This window comes from Zosterops lateralis (genome assembly GCF_965231275.1).
Source record: "Zosterops lateralis genome assembly, chromosome: 1".
Taxonomy (NCBI): Eukaryota; Metazoa; Chordata; class Aves; order Passeriformes; family Zosteropidae; genus Zosterops; species Zosterops lateralis.
The window spans coordinates 76,766,637-76,784,658 of NC_139762.1; the positions used below are offsets into that span (position 1 = coordinate 76,766,637).

At 32.5% G+C, this 18,022-nt stretch overlaps 1 protein-coding gene across 1 annotated transcript in view; it reads left to right on the forward strand.

Annotated features, from left to right (window-relative positions):
* Positions 1-18,022, forward strand: part of CDH18 (cadherin 18) — a gene marked incomplete at both ends in the record, with an annotated part of 163,391 nt that overhangs the window by 88,763 nt on the left and 56,606 nt on the right. The window contains one exon of the mRNA XM_083874826.1: positions 14,140-14,307. Within this exon, the coding sequence (XP_083730952.1) occupies positions 14,140-14,307 (168 nt within the window). The remainder of the gene's footprint in view (positions 1-14,139; positions 14,308-18,022) is intronic.

Genomic DNA, 18,022 nt, shown 5'->3' on the forward strand with positions numbered 1-18,022 from the left:
ATAATGAGGCACAAATACAAAACAGCATTTTGTAGCTTTCAGGCTTTGTAATTGCAGGGCTGGCAGTTAAAATAAAAACCAAACACTTTTTGAAGTATAAGAAAAGGTTAAGTTCTTGACATATTTTCTCACTGTTGGCTCAATATGTCCCTTTGAATATGGTGTTCACTAAATTCAGTAAACAGATATATAATTATCAGGATGTCCTTTTTGCCATTATGGAACATGAATTTAATTGATAAATCCCTGGTGTGACAAGTCAGTCATTATGTCTTTGTAATAACAATAGTCTTAAAAAAGAAAACAAAAAAAATCCATTTTGACAGACTTATGAGAATTTATGGTGTTTATGCAGGACTGTCATACACAGATATGTCTTCAGTCCTTTGCTAGAAATAGCTTTCAAAAATGTATCTAAAAACACTTATGTGGAATTGGGATGACTTCAAAAAAGGTTCCCTATGTGCTGGATTTTTAAAGTTCACATAAATAGGGAGAACTTGTAAAATGTACAGAGCTGCAATCATAGACAGTGCAACAAAAAACATTGTGTGTCTCTGGACACTAAAGTACAGCATTTTTCCTGAAATCAAAACGGAATGGTAATCTATGTTTGAATTATATTCACACATTATGCAGCAGTCATACTCTGAGCAGCACCATGCTAAAACTTGAAAATACGAAGGGACTATTGCTATGGGTCAAAGGGGCTGCTGTGGAGCCAGCTGGCCTATGCTGCATTCTAATCATCTCTAAATATTTGCTATGCATCATGATATATATTGCACATAAAAATTGGAAGGAGCTCTGGGTAAGAAGTGTGTGTCCAAGTAGTGAGTTCATTTACTGATCTGTGAAGCACTGGGTTTGTTGTGGACATGCACTCATTTCCTGAGAAATGGGAGTTCCTGGTTTTGTTTCTCACCTGGCACTGATAGGGAAGATGAACTGACTGCTAAAAATAGACCAACATTGGACTGTTTAAAAGACATTTTTTGCCATTTTGTCAATATCACTTAGGCAGTCATAAATTTTCAAGTCAATAAGCAGTAGAATTATCTAGGAGATAATAAATGCTCAAACCCCTCTTTCCCCCTAATCTCATCGCTGCCCCCTGCTTTACGCAGAAAAACTGAGTCCTTTTATTCTTCTGCAAATCAGTTTTATTGATACAAGAAACTAAGAGTGAAAAAAGTGAATTGAGATTTCATTGTCCAGGATTAGGACTGATTTCTCAGAGACAAGTGGGCACACTTAATTGCAGGCCGTGTTTTTAAATGACCATTTTAAGGCATTTAGAGTTGAAAGTTGCACCTATTATCTATATTATCTTGCTATTGTGTAAGGAAAATTGTCTTGCTAGGGCTTTAATTTTTTTCAGAATTAGAACAGAAATAGCAGATTTAATGTTCTGAGACAACTTTTAGAAGCCTCAGATATCTTGTTCTTAAAAAAAGAGATTTTGTTACAAGCAGAGCGATATAGCCATGTCTTTTCTAAACTATGCATGTATAGGGCATTAAATTATCTTAAGATCCTGAGGATAAGTGTGTCATTTTCCTTTGACAAATGAAATCTTTAAAACAGGGTACTAAATGTCTGTTCTTCATTCTTTCTGTAAATGACTTCTGCAACACATTTCACAAAATCCCTGAGTGATACTGTATTACTGTTATGGATCACCATGTGAAAGTTTGGTGCATGTTAAAATAAAATTTTAAGGTTTACTTTTTTATCTCTTGCAAATCAGAATGCAACTTTTTTGTTATATCTTTGGAAGTATTTAAAGTAATTTATTAGGACAGTATACTGTCTGAGGTCAAGCTGTAGATTTTCCCATGCACAGGAAAATGTTTGTCACTAAAAAAGAATTTTACAAGTATAAGATTTTCTAATCAAAATTAAGAAACTATTGTTGACACAAATGGGCATCATCTACTCATGCTAAAGTGGCTACAGTGCACCGTTTTCACTTCATGGACAATTACATATTAGAAGTTTTCTTACAGAAAAGGCAAAGCTGCTTAAAAACAGTAGAAAAATATCCATAGCATTTGTGCAAATGTGAAATTCCTTAAAATACTCCTGCTTCTTTTTAATTTTCAGTTTCCTGAGAGTTACCACAACTATTTCTTTCCAAATAACTGTCCTAGATCCAGGAAATACATAGTTCTTTGTAGCTGTCTCTTGAGTTAGATCTATTTAATTTTCAATATTTGATTGAATTTACAAAAGATGAGTTTTAGAAATTCAGAATTTTATTTCACACTTACTCTGTCTGTTTACTTAAATCTTATCTCATAAGATGCAGTTCTAAATTTCTCCCTGAGATTTTCATTGGTAGAAGTATACAACTCACAAAGTTTCTTTCTGTAATTATTGCATGCTGTGTATTGGAGCATCACTGTGACTCTCTACCAGATAATGGGCTTCACTTGCATGCTGAACTTTCTCCAGTAAGACAAAATGGTAAAAGACTCTGGAGAGTCTAAAATGTAAGATGGGAAGTAGAGGTAGAGAGATTTTAATTTAATTGCCTGTTCCTATGAGTAAGCAAATGGCCCAAATAGGTATGCTGTCTCTGTATCCTGTTCTTGTCCTCAAAACATTGATTCAAATATATATATATTGTTCTTCACCTTTGATTTTATGAACATGTTGGTATAAACAAAACATAATTACTATCCAGATTCTCAGGAGCTGTAACAGCAACCTTGCTCTTATAAGCTTCCATCACCATTAACACCTGTAGAGTGAAAAACTCATCAACTAGATTACTGGATTGACAACTTAGTCTTAATCGTACTAAGAAGCTTTTTGCCTAAAAATAATAGATAAGATTCTTTACTGGTGTCAATCAGCATAACTTCATTACCTTGATATGAAGTATCTGGATTTATACTGCATCAAGATTGACAATATGAGGTCCTGCTCACCCTCATTGGGTATGTTCTTTGAGAAGGTCTTAAGGAGGATGGACAAGAAAAGTATTTGACAGTTCCAAACATGGCAGGTGATAATAGTTGGAATATCTGCACTAGAAAAACTCCTGTCCACCTTAGTTTTGAGACTCCCTATTCATCCTGCTACCATGGATTTTTATGTTTTTTCCTAGTTCATGAGATAATTTCTTCTAATTACATATCAAATATGTAGATACATGTAAATTTCTTTAGGTATGCTGTTTCATATTATTTCAGGTCATTTTAGAGATTCAGAAAATGAAGCAATACATTCAGGGAAATGCTTGTTATAGTAGATTAAATTTAGAGGATGGACTTCTTATACAGACTTATATAAAGACAACGCCGGGTAAAAATGTTTCTGTGCTTCATTCAATTAAAGAAGAATGTTGAAAAGAATTCTGAATGAAATCTTGTATACTGCTCTGAATGCCTTGTCATTATTTTGTCATTATGATTAGAAATAGGGTATTTTTATACAGCCTGTGGTGTGGTATTCAAGAACAATTAGGCCACGAATAATAATTTAGCCTGACAATAGGTAGTTAGACAAAGTGAGTGGTTGGATCTGAAGTAATCAGCCTTCTTCCTTATGAACTTTAAAAAATAATCTTATTCCTCCTATATGTTAGTAGAGTAAGGAATCTTTTTTTTTTTCTTATTTTCATTTATATTTAAAAATTGCAGTAATAGTATAATTTAAGGTCAGCCATGTTAAGGAAGACGGCTTTGCTGTTTGTTATTGAAAGTTTATTTCCTAATGATCAGTTTACAAGTACATTTGAATAAGTTTCAATGAATCTTCATGTCATTATTTAGAACATGCACTTAGAGGAATCACTGACCTTTTGTACCAAACTGTAAATCAAGGTAGGCCTATTATCTGCATTGTTCTATTGTGAATTTTTTTAATTAAGTAAAGAAATCGAAAATAATTTTGGAAAATTTTATGTGCTTTAGAAAGAACACACTGAGGATATTGAGGCCCGCTCTTTTAAGTCATTCCAGGTCCTCAGAAGGCAAGAATTTGCACAAGATAGAACCCCAACAAAGGGAAAAAATCTCTCTGACATTGCTATTGATCTGTTTTCTTGCACTTTATTTATTAGGCTTATTGATGACTGAGCAAGTAAGTTGAGTCTTAAGTTGGTAGGTTTTGTTCTTTTCTCGTAGGGAAAATTAAAAACCTGAAGGTACAAAACAATGACTGTTGCAGTTTTCAGTAATGTTAAATGAGAATGGTAAGTAGGAAGAAGAAAAGGAAAGAAGAAAATTTTTCCCTTCCTTTTTTTATTTATTTTTTTTTTTTTAACAGAACCCAGCATGGAAGTTTGTAATATATGGTGCTTGAAATTATTGTACTCGTGATTTGATTTATGAAATTGTATAACTTCTCTCACTCTGGGTGACAAAGTCATTACTTTTCCAGGACAAATAACAAAATGTATGCAGTTATTCCTAAGTAAGTCCTGCTCCAGTTAGAGTTTTTTAGAGTCAGAGCTAGAATTTTCAATTTTTTAATTTCTCTAAATTCAGAATAATTTCAAATGCAGACAATGGTTGTTTCAAGTCAAGATGTGTTCAATGTTAATATGTACAGGAGACATTGAGAACTCTGTTGAATAATGTATTCACTCAAATTAGAAACAGCTGTATAAAATTGTTGTATCGTTTTTTGTTTTGTGACCTTATTGTGCAGTTCTTTTTATTTTATTGTAGTGTGAGAGTGCCTCTTTGCAACAAGTTACAGCAGTAATTCAGTAATACAGTAATAATTTTCTTGATAGCAGTGTACTGTAACAAATGAACAACAAAGACTGCTGTTTTCAGGCAACTTTAAGATTTATTATACTTCCAGGTTGAGATTTATCTTTTCTCTGACCAGATCTATCTGACTTTCAGGTCAATAATTCCTGATTGGATTTCAACAGAAGTCAATAGCTACCTATTAGGTCACCTAATACCAAAGATTTTGTGGATGTTTGGTCTAAGAAAGAAAATAACACTTGTGAGCATTTTTCAGATTCTTTATGATAAGATTCCTTTAGATTTTATTTATATATCACCATCATTTTTGCATCCATAAGAAAATTCTGAAAATTGTGGTTTACCTAAGGCTAACGCGGACACATTTGCAGTGTTCAAAAATATCAGTTTGTTATCTGCCATGGTTTTTTAATCAGCCTTCTGTTTTTCCAGAGTGAAGCTTTTAGATATTTTTCTCTTATGCAGAGTTTGAATTAATATTTTAATTTGTATAAATAGATTTGGATTTTTATACAAGTGCAGAAGTTTCAAAGAATTTATAAGTTTTTGATCATTAATTTTGCTTTTGAAGAGAACATTATGATAATATTTTTTCTAGAATTTTTCTTTCAAGGACCTCTAAGAAAACTAATTACTCATATTTTAAGGTAGTTGTTGTATCATATACACACATATACATATTTACACTCTGATACACTAAATCTAGCACTAAAGCACTTTCCACAACTAAGAATTGTTTTTTCATTGATGGTATTCTGCTGGTTATTGAATTTAATAGTTTTTCTTTAAAAAAGTATTAGCTTTCATGGCCACTGTCATACGACATTAACAGAATTGTTTTCCTTGTAATCCAGGTACCTGAGATAGATGGAAAAAATTATTCACATTTGCATATTGACACCAGTCTCAATGTATTTCATTCACATTTTGCAGATAAGCGTATTGAAGTGTTCAGTAAGGTTGTACCCTAAGTGACTTATAAAAATTATATGCTATACCATATTTCTCTAACATTCTTAACATGTAAGGTAAGGGTCAATGAAGCGCTGCCATTTTGTAGAATGCCTGTAGGAGTAAGGAGTGAGTATCACAGAGAGAAAAGAGCAAAACCAATGTGCAAACCCTTGATGTGTTGGCTAAGCTGGTTTTCTTACTAACAGATAATCTGAATTATATGTCTTGACCTTGTCAGTCAGTTGTAATTAAATTATTTAATAGATGAAATTTTGTCCAGATGTGGAATGTTTTCAAGACTGTATGTTAAATTCAGGGGTTTTTTTATTATCTGGACACCACTTTCAGCCTATATGAAAAAGGAAGATTTATGCCTATAGACATTGTCTCTCTTCTTGGCCTCTTATCAAGGTGATCTGCTTTGAAAAGAAGCCAAACTATTATTCAAAATAATGGGCAACTATATTAATTATCTCAATTATTTAGATATATTATTATGTACTTATAAAGACAAAAAAATTATTTGCATAAAACAAATTAATTTACTAATAGTAGATAGGAATTATGAAGTAAAGTCTGTGGCTCCATCTTTATTTTCTTTCATTGTGAGGGAAGTAATAAGGAGCTTTGGATTATTACTGGAATATTATCAGCTTTAACCTTCATATGTGTCTTCCTTTGTCATTTTCATTCAAGTTATAAATTAAATATATGTTTGTGTAGGCCAGAAGGTATGTGACATTACAAGAAGAAATGTTCAATACTAGCAGTCTATTCTATTTTAAGAGAGCAGGATTACCAAGCTTGTGAATATAAGTATTTAGTTTTCATGTTGTTTTACACTCCTTCTTGTCAAATGTGATTTCCTTTGAGAGGACTCGTACTTAATTCCCATCTGCTATGTTCAGAGGTTACTGAATCCATCCCCTTTTTACTTAATTGTTTTGTTCGTCACGTGTCATTAGGTTGTTCTGCCTTGCAAAGGATTAAATACACCTATAAGAAGTTTATATCTGAAGAAATCGCGCTTAATGAGTAATTTAATCTCTTCCAGCCTTCTTTGCCCTTGCCTCCACAATTGTATCAGTTGTTTGGTTCCTGTGCTTGCATATCTGACAAGTACACTTGTGCCTCAACATCTAAATGGCATTAATATATATGTTAATTACATATATCTGTATCTAGGTAGGTTCCACATCTATTTTGGCCTAACATTTCATTCCATTATACAACCAGCCATCACTTGTTACCATCTTTGAGAAAACAATTATTCTCTTCCTCCTCCCTTGGGGTACAGATTCTTCTTTGCTTTTTAAATACATTTTTAATTGAATTCTTAAAAAATACATTTTCAACAGAGCATTAGCATCATACTTCTGTGGGCTTTATCTGAGACACATGCCTACTACATTAACAGGAATGCATCAGAGTTTTTAGCACTATATTGGTCAAAGTGGAGGATCTGACCATATATCTCTTTTGGCTCCTAGTCACATGTGTCTTCGGAACTATAGAAATGTCAATAATTCAGGTTCCAATTCCGATGAACTCCTAATTATGTGCAAAAGTACCATGATGTCTTCTATCAAAATTGAATCATTTAATCCTGCACAATTATGAAGAAAATTAATATATTTTGGCAGGTTGCCAAGACACAGGAATGTTTTTATTCTACGTCTGTCTTTAAGGCTTTCTTCTACTTCTCTATACGACATCTCCAACAATTTTGTACAGAAATAATGTGTGCTCAAAAATAGAAAAACAATTTTAGATGAGGTCAAAACCACTCAGGTAGGAGATTTGCTTGAAAGAATGCTTAACTATATTTTTATGTCTGAAAAATCATAGGAACTTATGTGCAATTTGTACTTCAAAAGAAACTACTTGAACATTTTCAGGACTTAACATATTGATAAATAGTTTCTGAGGAATTAATGCTTTTTTGAGGTCTTCATAATCTGGACATGGAAATAAAAAGGCAGAATTTCCACTTTTCTTAACCCTGAATTGTTGACTCTTTTAGGAACAGAATTAGGTTAATGGGGGAACTGTAATTGTTGTCCAGTCACAAATCTAGAAAGGGTAGTAGATTCTCCCTGAGTAAAATAGATAATCAAGTTTGCAGCAGTTAAATGTGTGCCAGTTTTCTGAAATGCCAAGCAAAAGCAATTTGCAATGAGACTGGCAAATTTCGGCAAAGAGTAAAAAAAAGAAAAATGGAGAAGGTAGAAAGAATTTAGCCAATTAAGAAATAGGAATAGCAATAATTCCTTTCCATGTGTTTTTTCTGGAAAATAGGCCATGCTAAACAAATCTGATTTCTTTGATTTATGAAATGGTAGGTTATATTGAAAAAGATAATTGTCATAACACATGCAATTCTAGTTAAATAAATAGCAATTAGTAGTAGCAACAAAGCACATATTAAATGGTTATGAACTGTTTACCTGCGAAATAGGAAAAAAGTTATCATCAAGGCAGAATTGTCATGAAAGGAAGAGATTCCTCCAGGGCTCTACAGGTATCAGTGTAAGACCAATTCTATTCAACTTTTTTCTGTGTGGATTAAAAGTAAACAAAAGACAACAATTGGCAAAATTCTTGAATGAATACTTCTATAATAGATATCCCTTGGATTACAGCACTTGCATTAGTTTATTGTCTTCTTTCTGGAGGTGTCGTGGCAGAAAATTTTTAATTTAATTAATTTGATTGTCCCATTATGAAAACTGGGAGGTGCTGTGATTATATTTGGTATCCATGGAATTGCCACATATATTGGTGTATTTTCCATTCAGTAGGTGAAAATTCCTTCAGAATCCTTAATTGAGGAGGTATCAGCAAAATGTGTTTTTTTCATTTTGTAATTTCTGTCTGTCACTCATAAAGATTTTAGAAAAGGCTACTTTTACCAATAGTTATTTTTAAAAAGATTTTTTTCTCCTGGGGTATTCAGTGTAGTACAATCAGTCTGGTCAATCCACCCCTTCTTTTAATACCAAATGAGTGCTATTATAGCTTATTTCTTTAAAATGTTTACTATTTGCCTTTTAAAGCATTCTTATTTTTCAGTACTTTTTATTTTTTTATCTGTTGTCCTTAAAAGTTGAATGCGTGTATTTCATTTCAATCCTAATTTTCTTTAAGAAAGGATATACTGTCTTTCATTACTGTAGTCGTGACTAGAGAAGAAAATTGACCACTAATTGTCATTTCTATAGTGCTACGACTTTCTTCCCTGAAGTGTGTAGGTATGTCCCTGTAAAGGAACAAAGTGTTAGCTATATAAAGCAGATATGAGTCAAAGGGCTAGATTAAAACCCATGTTTGTTATATAAGAATTCAGAATATTGAGTAAGACCATTACATTTATATTTTTATATACATTTATATAAATCACAAATTCAAGTCAACATCTATTGAGAGTTCTAAATTTTAACTTTATTTTGAAATTTTGTGGAAAAAAAAAAGTTTGCTGACTTTTTCAGTATCTGTCCTTAAATAGAAAAAATGTGTTTCTCTTTCAAGGTAGAATAATATTAAAATTTGAACTGTGTTTTAATATATACAATATGTTCAGAATATCAAATTACAATAAAAAAGGCTAAATTCATACCCTAGAAAAAGCAGTGATAAAAATAGTGCTTTTATTCCAAAAGAAAGAATAATATTAATGAAATTACCATCTGCAACACTTCAGATCCCTCAGTAAATTGTAAACTCCCACATTTAGTTAGCTATTAAAGAGATATTTAAAATTACATTTGAGTCATAATTGTCTATGATCATGGCAAGATATATATATAAGAAACTAGAATATGAGGGATAAAATGTGACCTACTGACCCTTTATTAAATTTCTAGTGACCGGGCTCATGTTCCAACAACTGAATGGAAATTTTCCAATCAAAAAAAAATATTTACTTCCCCATGACAAAATAATTTGCCATTAAAGTGGAGTTATGTCATTGTTTTCTTTTTGTTTTCTCTACTAGATAGAAAATATCTGAGCTCAAAATATTAAAATAGAGCCTTTTTATCCAGGGCAGTTCAGACATCATTCAGGAGTAGGCTGTAAAATAAAGATGACTAAAATTCTGCAGTAGTTTCTGAATCTAAATGAGTTCTTATTTTGTGGAAATAATAAGATAAATTCTTTCAAGTTTACCAGACTAATAGGTAAATATGTAGTAAAATACTTCAGTAAATGCATAGCTATGCACCTGACTGTGGCAGATATTTCCTTATTATTTGTCTGCATTTGAACTAAAAAGTTTTGATTTTTACAGTCTCAGTTACAGTCGATCCTTCTGTTGTAGCTTTTTTTTATGTAAGTTAAATGGTTCTTCACAGAATGCTAAAAAAGACAACATAACACACTGTCAGATGCTTCAGAGCATAGAAGCATCTTTAAGAAAATTTGGTTAAAAAAAAGGTATTGACTGCAATTCAGTAACAGGAATGAATTCAGAGAGCTTGAGAGGGAAGTAAAACTTCTCAAAAGTAAAGTTATTTTCAGGGCTTTCTCAAATCCAGAGGTATTGGGGAAAAGGAAAGAAAAGGAGTTATCCATAATAGTAGGTATATCAATCTTTCATCTCAGTGTTCTTTTTTCTCAGTTTTATCTGATATTTTAAGGATAAATGCAGGACAATCATGAAGAAATTTCTTAATTGCAAAAAGTTGTGAAGAGCTGTCAGTGCAGAGAAAGAAACTTATGTGGTTATGGGCAAGATCATGAAAAGCATGGTCAAATTTAATAGCATTATATAGTAAAATTACTTTTAAGACATATTGTATAGTTTTAGTTAGTCCTGTGGGTAGCAGGGGGTAGGACTTGATCCTTATTGGCCCTATTCACAGTAAGAGATTCTATGGTTCTACAGTAATTCTGGTCTCATTAATTTGGAAATGTCATTAGAGAAAAATGCTGTGAGTTTATTAGTCAATTCCAGATCAGTCATGAATGTCATGTATTCCATTTAAAAAATAAAAAGGTTGCAATTAAAAAGGTGGTATAAAAATCTTAATTGTAAGGTTATTAGGTTTCTCACCATACATGGTCAAGAAATATAAATTCGAATTGGAAAATGTACTTTTCAAATTTGTCAAAATCATCATAAAGACACACATAAAATTAAAATTAAAATTAAAAAAAAAAACCTATCAAAACTGGTGTGCTTTAGAGGTGAATAAACTTAGAAAAGAAGTTAGAAGAAAATGTATGTTTTGAGAAAGCCTTCCATGTGGGAAGAAAAACACCTCTCATAATTTTAAGATGGAAATAGGTATGACTATTTCTGAGGGCAGAGGTCCAAAGCTGTGTGTTCTTCTCAGCTCCATTCCAATAGATTTACCCTTCCATATGTTGTATTTTATTTTTGACATAGCAGTCAAACTTCTGTAAAAATTCTTTACTTAATACCAGAAGCAGTATGGGGTGTACCTGTTATGACATCTACATCTAGAGATTTTAATTTTCTTCTTTTCCTTTCCTACTAAAGATGGATAAATACTGAAGGCATAGCTGAAAGTACTTGTTTAACAGGGTCACAGTCTTGCCTAAAAAATATGAGACAAAATTAGGGCTGTATTTAAATTTAAAAAACCTGTGACAGCTTTCTTTTTAAGTTTTTTTTTGGTAACTGTTTTAGTCAGGGAAATATCTTTCTTAAGATTAACTTCCTGTCTTCTTGTGGGAAGTACAGGAACCCTTCCCAAGCATACAGAAAATACTTGGGGGGCAATTCCTACTTCAAAAGAAACTGCTGGAGCATTTAATATTACCTTAGTGAAAAAGGCAACTAAGTTCTCCTTACACATTTAGGTTCAATAGTGAAACTTGAGATTAAAACTGACAGATTTTAGTGCTCCACTGCCAGGACTGTTGGTGGAGCTGCTAGTGATCCTGCATCAGAATCCTCACAGTAATTACGTACCTCATACTGATGATAGAATTTCAGGATCTATAAATGTATATGAAACCCAGGGGGAAAAAAAAGGGAACTAAATCTTTTCTCACCTTCTGATTTTAGCCCATCAAAAATTTAAAACTAGTTTTCTATTCTAAACTTTGCCTATAATGTTTTGAAATTAGGAACCTGCCCAATTTCATTGTCTCAGTTTTCAGAGAAGAGGAATCTGCTGCAAGTGAGAGAGATTAAATGATTAGTCATGATTAGTCATCCACAAATCCTTATTAACTATCTGCGAGCCTTGATTCAGTATCATACCCCTTGAAGCAAACAAAGTGGAAAGTAAGCATAAATCAGGAGAATTTCTGTCTGTTTAAATTAATTTAAAAATGCAAGTGGCTAATGCTAGAGAAGATAGTGTAGAAGACAGTTCTACTATGTTACATTTGGTCTGTTGCAAGTTGAAATGGAAGGTTCTTTTAAAAAATCCCATACTTCTTACATGCATATGCATAAGCTTGATACATTTAGTTTCAATGTTAAAAAACCTAAAACAATTAATTTGAAAAGTCAAAGCAGGACATTCTCAGTTCTATTACATTTCCATATTCCTATTTATCAGTAAAATGAATTTGAAGAACAGTAGTACCAGATTTTGTGAACCATATTTATTTTGATGAAAATGCGTATTTAAATTATAGGAGTTCTTTTTATCTAAATGACTGTAAATTTTCTTTTCTAAATTGATAGTGTGCACAAGTTGTGGTTATTTTCAATATATCGTGTTTCAATTTCCAAAAAAAGGATCTGTTTCAAACTATATCATTTTAAGGAAAAAAACACTGATAAACTAAACCAGACTGGTACACTATTTTTAGCCAGTTTGTCCAAATCTACACTTGTGATGGAAAGTAACTTACAGTGCAAAACTGTATTAAAATAATTCTAAAATTTCATGGATACTTAAAAAAAAAATCTTTCTGGATAGATCTCCTTATTTTTGTTTGATTTGCTTTCAGAACTAAATGGAAACAATAGTATAAGCTTCGTATTCCATTTTGTATGTAGTAATGGCTAAATGGTTTTATTGAAGAAAAGAAAAGAAAGTAATTTTAAAATGCAAGAAAAATAATGCTCTGGAAGATACATTTTACATCATCTGAAACTGTGGGAATCAAAATAGCTTGAGAATTGTGCCTTATGTAAAAAATTCTTGAAGAGTAAGGCTCTACTTCTTAAGATTCTTTGCATTAGTAATTATCTTATGATTAAAATTTACCCAGAAGCAACATGTGATGATGCTATGGTATATTTACTTAGTGGTTACAGCAAGAGCTCACTTCAGATTCCAATAGAAGTTAAGCTAAAATTTTAGTTCTTTAAAAATGTAATGTTAATAAATTGGGCATTTTACATATATCATTATTTATTTATATGAATCTCACTCCAGTTTATTAATATATTTTATGTACTGGTGTGCTTAGAACTGGACCCAGAACTCCTCATTAGATGAACAGAGGAGAAGGATCCCCTCCCTCAACCTTCTGGCAATGCATTTCATGATGCAGCCTGGGAAGATCTTGTCCTTGTTTGCTGCAAAGATACAGTGCTAGCTCATGTTCAACTCGAGGACCACACCAGATTCTTTTCTGAAAAGCTCCTTCCCAGCTAGTTGGTCCACAGCATGTGCTGGTTCCCTACCACTGTGCTTGACATTTCTCTTTACTGAATTCCATGATTTTTCTGTCACTCTGTGATCAAAAAAATTATCAGGGTTTAATTTATGGGTATCATTATTGGTGAGAAATGTCTCCTAATTGAAGTTGTGCCCACAGAGTTGTCTGTCTCTACTTTTATTTTAATCTTTGCTTCTACATGTATAGGTAACTAAATGCAAAAAAACATCTGATGATGATAGATAAAAATAATAGAACTTTAGGATAATTCAGTTTTGGTTTTCTCTCTCTAAGACATTAATAACAATAAAAATCTTACCTTTTACTTTACAATTATTAATTAAGTCAAGCATAAACAAAAATCTATATGATTCACATGTATCAAAACCAAAAATACTTTTTTTGAGATTTGTCAAATAGGAAGATCTAGCCTTTGAGTAATTTTAAGAGATACGTGATACATTAATTAAGAAATTACCTTTCTGTTAGAAAACACCTTGTGTCTTATTCCTTGTGGTAAGAGTTCCAATTCATTAGTTTTTAGATTAAGTAGCTATTTAACGAGTTGCATGAGAAAACACTGTTATTTTGGCAATGTAACTTTGGGTCAGGAGTGTTATAAGTTGGGTTAATTATTTGATAATATAATAATTGATTTAATGAATATTGCTTTATTTATTCATGTTATGCAGCAGGTTTGTTGTCTAGCGGCATCTGGAATTGTATTTTATATATGTATATATATGGCAGAAACCACTGAAAACAACTTAGCTCCACTTGTCCTTTAAAGAAAGGTTATGCCCAGCCTTTGCTCTTGCTTGAACAAGCTAATTCTGATCTTCTGTTTGTTTTCTTTCCCTCACAGGAGTCATCAGGACTGCCTTGCACAACATGGACAGGGAAGCCAGAGAGCATTATTCCGTTGTCATTCAAGCCAAAGATATGGCTGGGCAGGTCGGAGGGCTGTCAGGGTCAACAACTGTAAATATCACACTCACAGATGTCAACGACAATCCACCCAGGTTTCCTCAGAGTATGTACAATTTCAACGTATAACTGATTTGAAAATCACGTTGATTTTCAGGGAAGTAAGAAGCTGTTAGTGAAATGCATTTAATAGTCAGATTCACGGGGGAAAAGCAGCTTGGAAAGCATTTGGATTTACCAATATGTTTTAATTTTCCAGTATTTCCAGATAAAGCACAGAGATGGCGTAACTAAAATACTGAAACCAGTAAAAATTTCTTTCAGTCTAACCATTGAATAATATTGAGATGGGCGACAAAAGTACACTGTTCTCATATGTAGGTTATTCTCCAGCCCTTGCTAAATGCATATTTCAATAACCATGTGATTTTGATTCCACAAGGGAATTCTGATGTTCCTATGGTAGATAACAACAAAAGGCTATTCATTAAAATATTTCATCCAACATGCCTTTACCAGTTTCCATAAGCATCCATCAATTTCTTTTTCTTCTGCTTTCTCTATACCAACTAAACTTTTAAAATAAATTATTAAATTTCAGGTGGTGAAAATCTAAGATATTGTTGAGCAATAGTGGAGTCTGACTTTATCATAGTTAAATGAATTGTTGATATTGATTTCAAACAATATTATCACATGAATATATCAAGAGTAAATAATAGAATAGAATATCTTAATGTGACAACTAATAGGAAGTTAATTTCTATCCAGCTCATTGGGTACAGCTTGATCTGACACAATAGCTGGGATCTTGCAGGAATTCTGAATTCAATCAACAATTTATTTAAAATATTCTGGAAGATGAATGCATTTTCTCTACATATTGGCTCAAGTCCAACAAGAATATTGTAATCTGGTCTCAAATATTGTGTGAGCTGTTGTAGAACATAATGGACTGGTACTCATAGGTACATCCACCAGGAAATGCCTTAAGCTGTTTGGATTAAAAGATTTATAAACAATAGTATAGATCACAAGGCTCCAAGGGAAACAAAGCTCCCTGGCAATACACATTATATAAAATCTGGCCAAACAGTAAATGGGCTTATTAAGTGTGTTGTAGAAATGAGTATCTTCTCTGTGCCTCACAAAGACTTGAAAACATAAAGCTTTTGAAACACACCCTAATTGAGTATTTTTGGGTTTATGTTCCACAATTTTTTCATTGCATCCATCATTCTATTTAATATTTCATAAATATTGGAAAAGAAATAGGTAAGGTTTCTCTTTGAATAAGAGCTAAATTAAAAAGAAAGAACGTCCTAAGTTTCCTGCAAATTCAATGGATTCAGGAATGGATCCCTACCTATCAGGTTTCAAGAACTGGCCTCTTTTATTTTGAATGGCAGGGTTTAGTTAGCAAAATGATTGGCAGGCAGAAATGCACATTGACATATGCATTTATCTGTATTAATATTTTTTCAGAAATCAAAAAATATGAAGTGTTTGTGGTATAATTTATACATTTTAAGGGATTCTAATATCATTGAAAATCACAAAACATTTCACATTTAATGAAAAATTATTAAGGCAGAATAAAATTGTATTTTACTATTTATTCTTTTTAACATAAAATATTATTTCTAGAACAAGTCTTCTAGAATACAAAAATTTGCTTTCTTTCCTTACAGAAGATTCCTATACACAGTTGAGTGACATTATTTCTTTACTCCTTTTCAAGAAATATATTTTAAACCCCTTGCAAAAGAACAGTAGCTATGTATTAGTAATACAGAATGAAAATGCAGTTGGTCTAAAAAAGGTTTTTTTTACCATCATGAGAACTATATACACAAGTCTTACACTAAAAGAAATAACTTTTGTTCATTTTTCCTCTCTTTCCTTTGTGTGCCATGATTTTCAGCCAAATTTCTCTTCAATTTCCTTATTAGACGGAATGCTAAATGAGACTTACTGGGGCTTGTCACATTCAGAATTGAATTCAAGGGAAGTGCTAACCAAAACTGCCTATATCGAGTGTATAACCCTTGGGACAGGCTGAGCCTCAGCTAAACCACAGACTTTCTTTTGGTTAGTTTCTTTTTCTCCGTTACCATACTTGTGAGTTTTGAATCTAACTGTATGAGTACCTTACTTGAGTACGTGCTGGGAAGTACATCTGATTGATGCTGTTATTATTTGTTTTTTTAAAAAATATACTTTGTTGAATATATTTAAAAGATGGTACCTTTCTGGCTTTAGTAGATCAGTGTGCATTAGACATGCAAAGTGCAGAAAGATATGCAGGATTTTTCCCCTTAAATAAACACTTTAAACCCCTACTTAAAACTTAGAAATAAAGGCTGTAAATATATCTGCTTGAAAGGGTTTATTGTGGTTTTCTCTGTATTTGTTCTAAATAGAGCTGACTTTCTTTCAAAGGAACTCCTAACAGAAAAGCAACAGTTTTCCAAAACATAAAAAAATCTAGGAGGAATAATATGAAATGGGACTGCATAATTTTATCAGTCTAATTTCTGGTATAGGAAACATAGCTGAAAAATTCTGCTTGCAAAACAGTAATATGTCTCAAAAGTAGGAAAAAGGTTGTGAATTCAGCAGGAGAATAGCCTGAAACCTCACGTATTTTTTGCTTATCAATTACTTCCTGTGTGTCTTGTATAATACTGATTTCTTTTTTCTCATCATCATAAATTTCTTTTCTTCCAAGAGACAAGTAATAAATGAAGTGTCTATTTAATGTAAGCTGACAGCACTCTGCATGGAAAGATTTTTGCATCTCTCAGTTCTTGTTAGTTTTACCACTGATAGATCCATGTAGTTAATGACTGAGGGCCCTAATTTCATAGTCATAAATTTATTTCAAAATTTGATAGAAGATATGCTATCTTCTAATGGCATTGTTATCAGCCTTGAGCTGTATCAGAATATTCTGTGTACTTTTCTTTCAATAATTCTTTCTGGTGTTGCTTAAGATGAATAAATTCTCTGTGTTTTGCTTTGTTTAGTATGAAGAGATTCTGATAGCATCAAGATCATCACACTAGGCAGCGGATTCTATTGGTATTCTTTGTACATCAAGTTGTAATGATTACATTGTGGCCAGTGTGTAGAGGAAGAGTGTAGTTGCTGTGTTTAGATTCTAATTTGTAGCTTTGGGTTTTGATACATCTAGCTCAGTTTCTTAGGATAAAGCAGAATTTAAATACAACTCATAACTTAAAACACTTCTTATAAAGCTTGTTTTTTGAGGCTTGATAGTTTCAGGGCAATAGTAAACATAATGTGAAATTATGTATATGCATAATTAGTTTGACCTCTCTTTTTACAATATCATTTTATGAAAAGTGCACAGCCATGTTTAAATAGGAATGCAGTATGAAGATGCTCCTGTTAGTTCTGAAAAAGTAAACTCACATCCCATAAGCAGACATTAACCCTCATCAGTGGTAGTGAGGTATCCACTATCTGGCCTTGTTAATGTAACTCATTAGCTAGGTAAGTGGAAAAGTATCTGCTACTTATTTTCTTTTAGGATTCATACTCCAGTGTGGTCTCTTCTGAATATCCAGTTCCATGTAGTACAACCAGCTCTCATGATTTCCTGTCATGAGGACTGTCATGATTTCCTGTAATGAACTGTCAGCACCCTTGCACTCCCCACTGCCATGTGCTGTAGCCCCTCCTGACCTATCTGGTGTCTAGTCCAGGGCTATCTGTCTTCTCTTTACAACTTGGCTCCTGCCAAATTTGATGAGGAAAGCAAAATTTTATCTGATTGTTTTTTAGCAGGTCTTTCA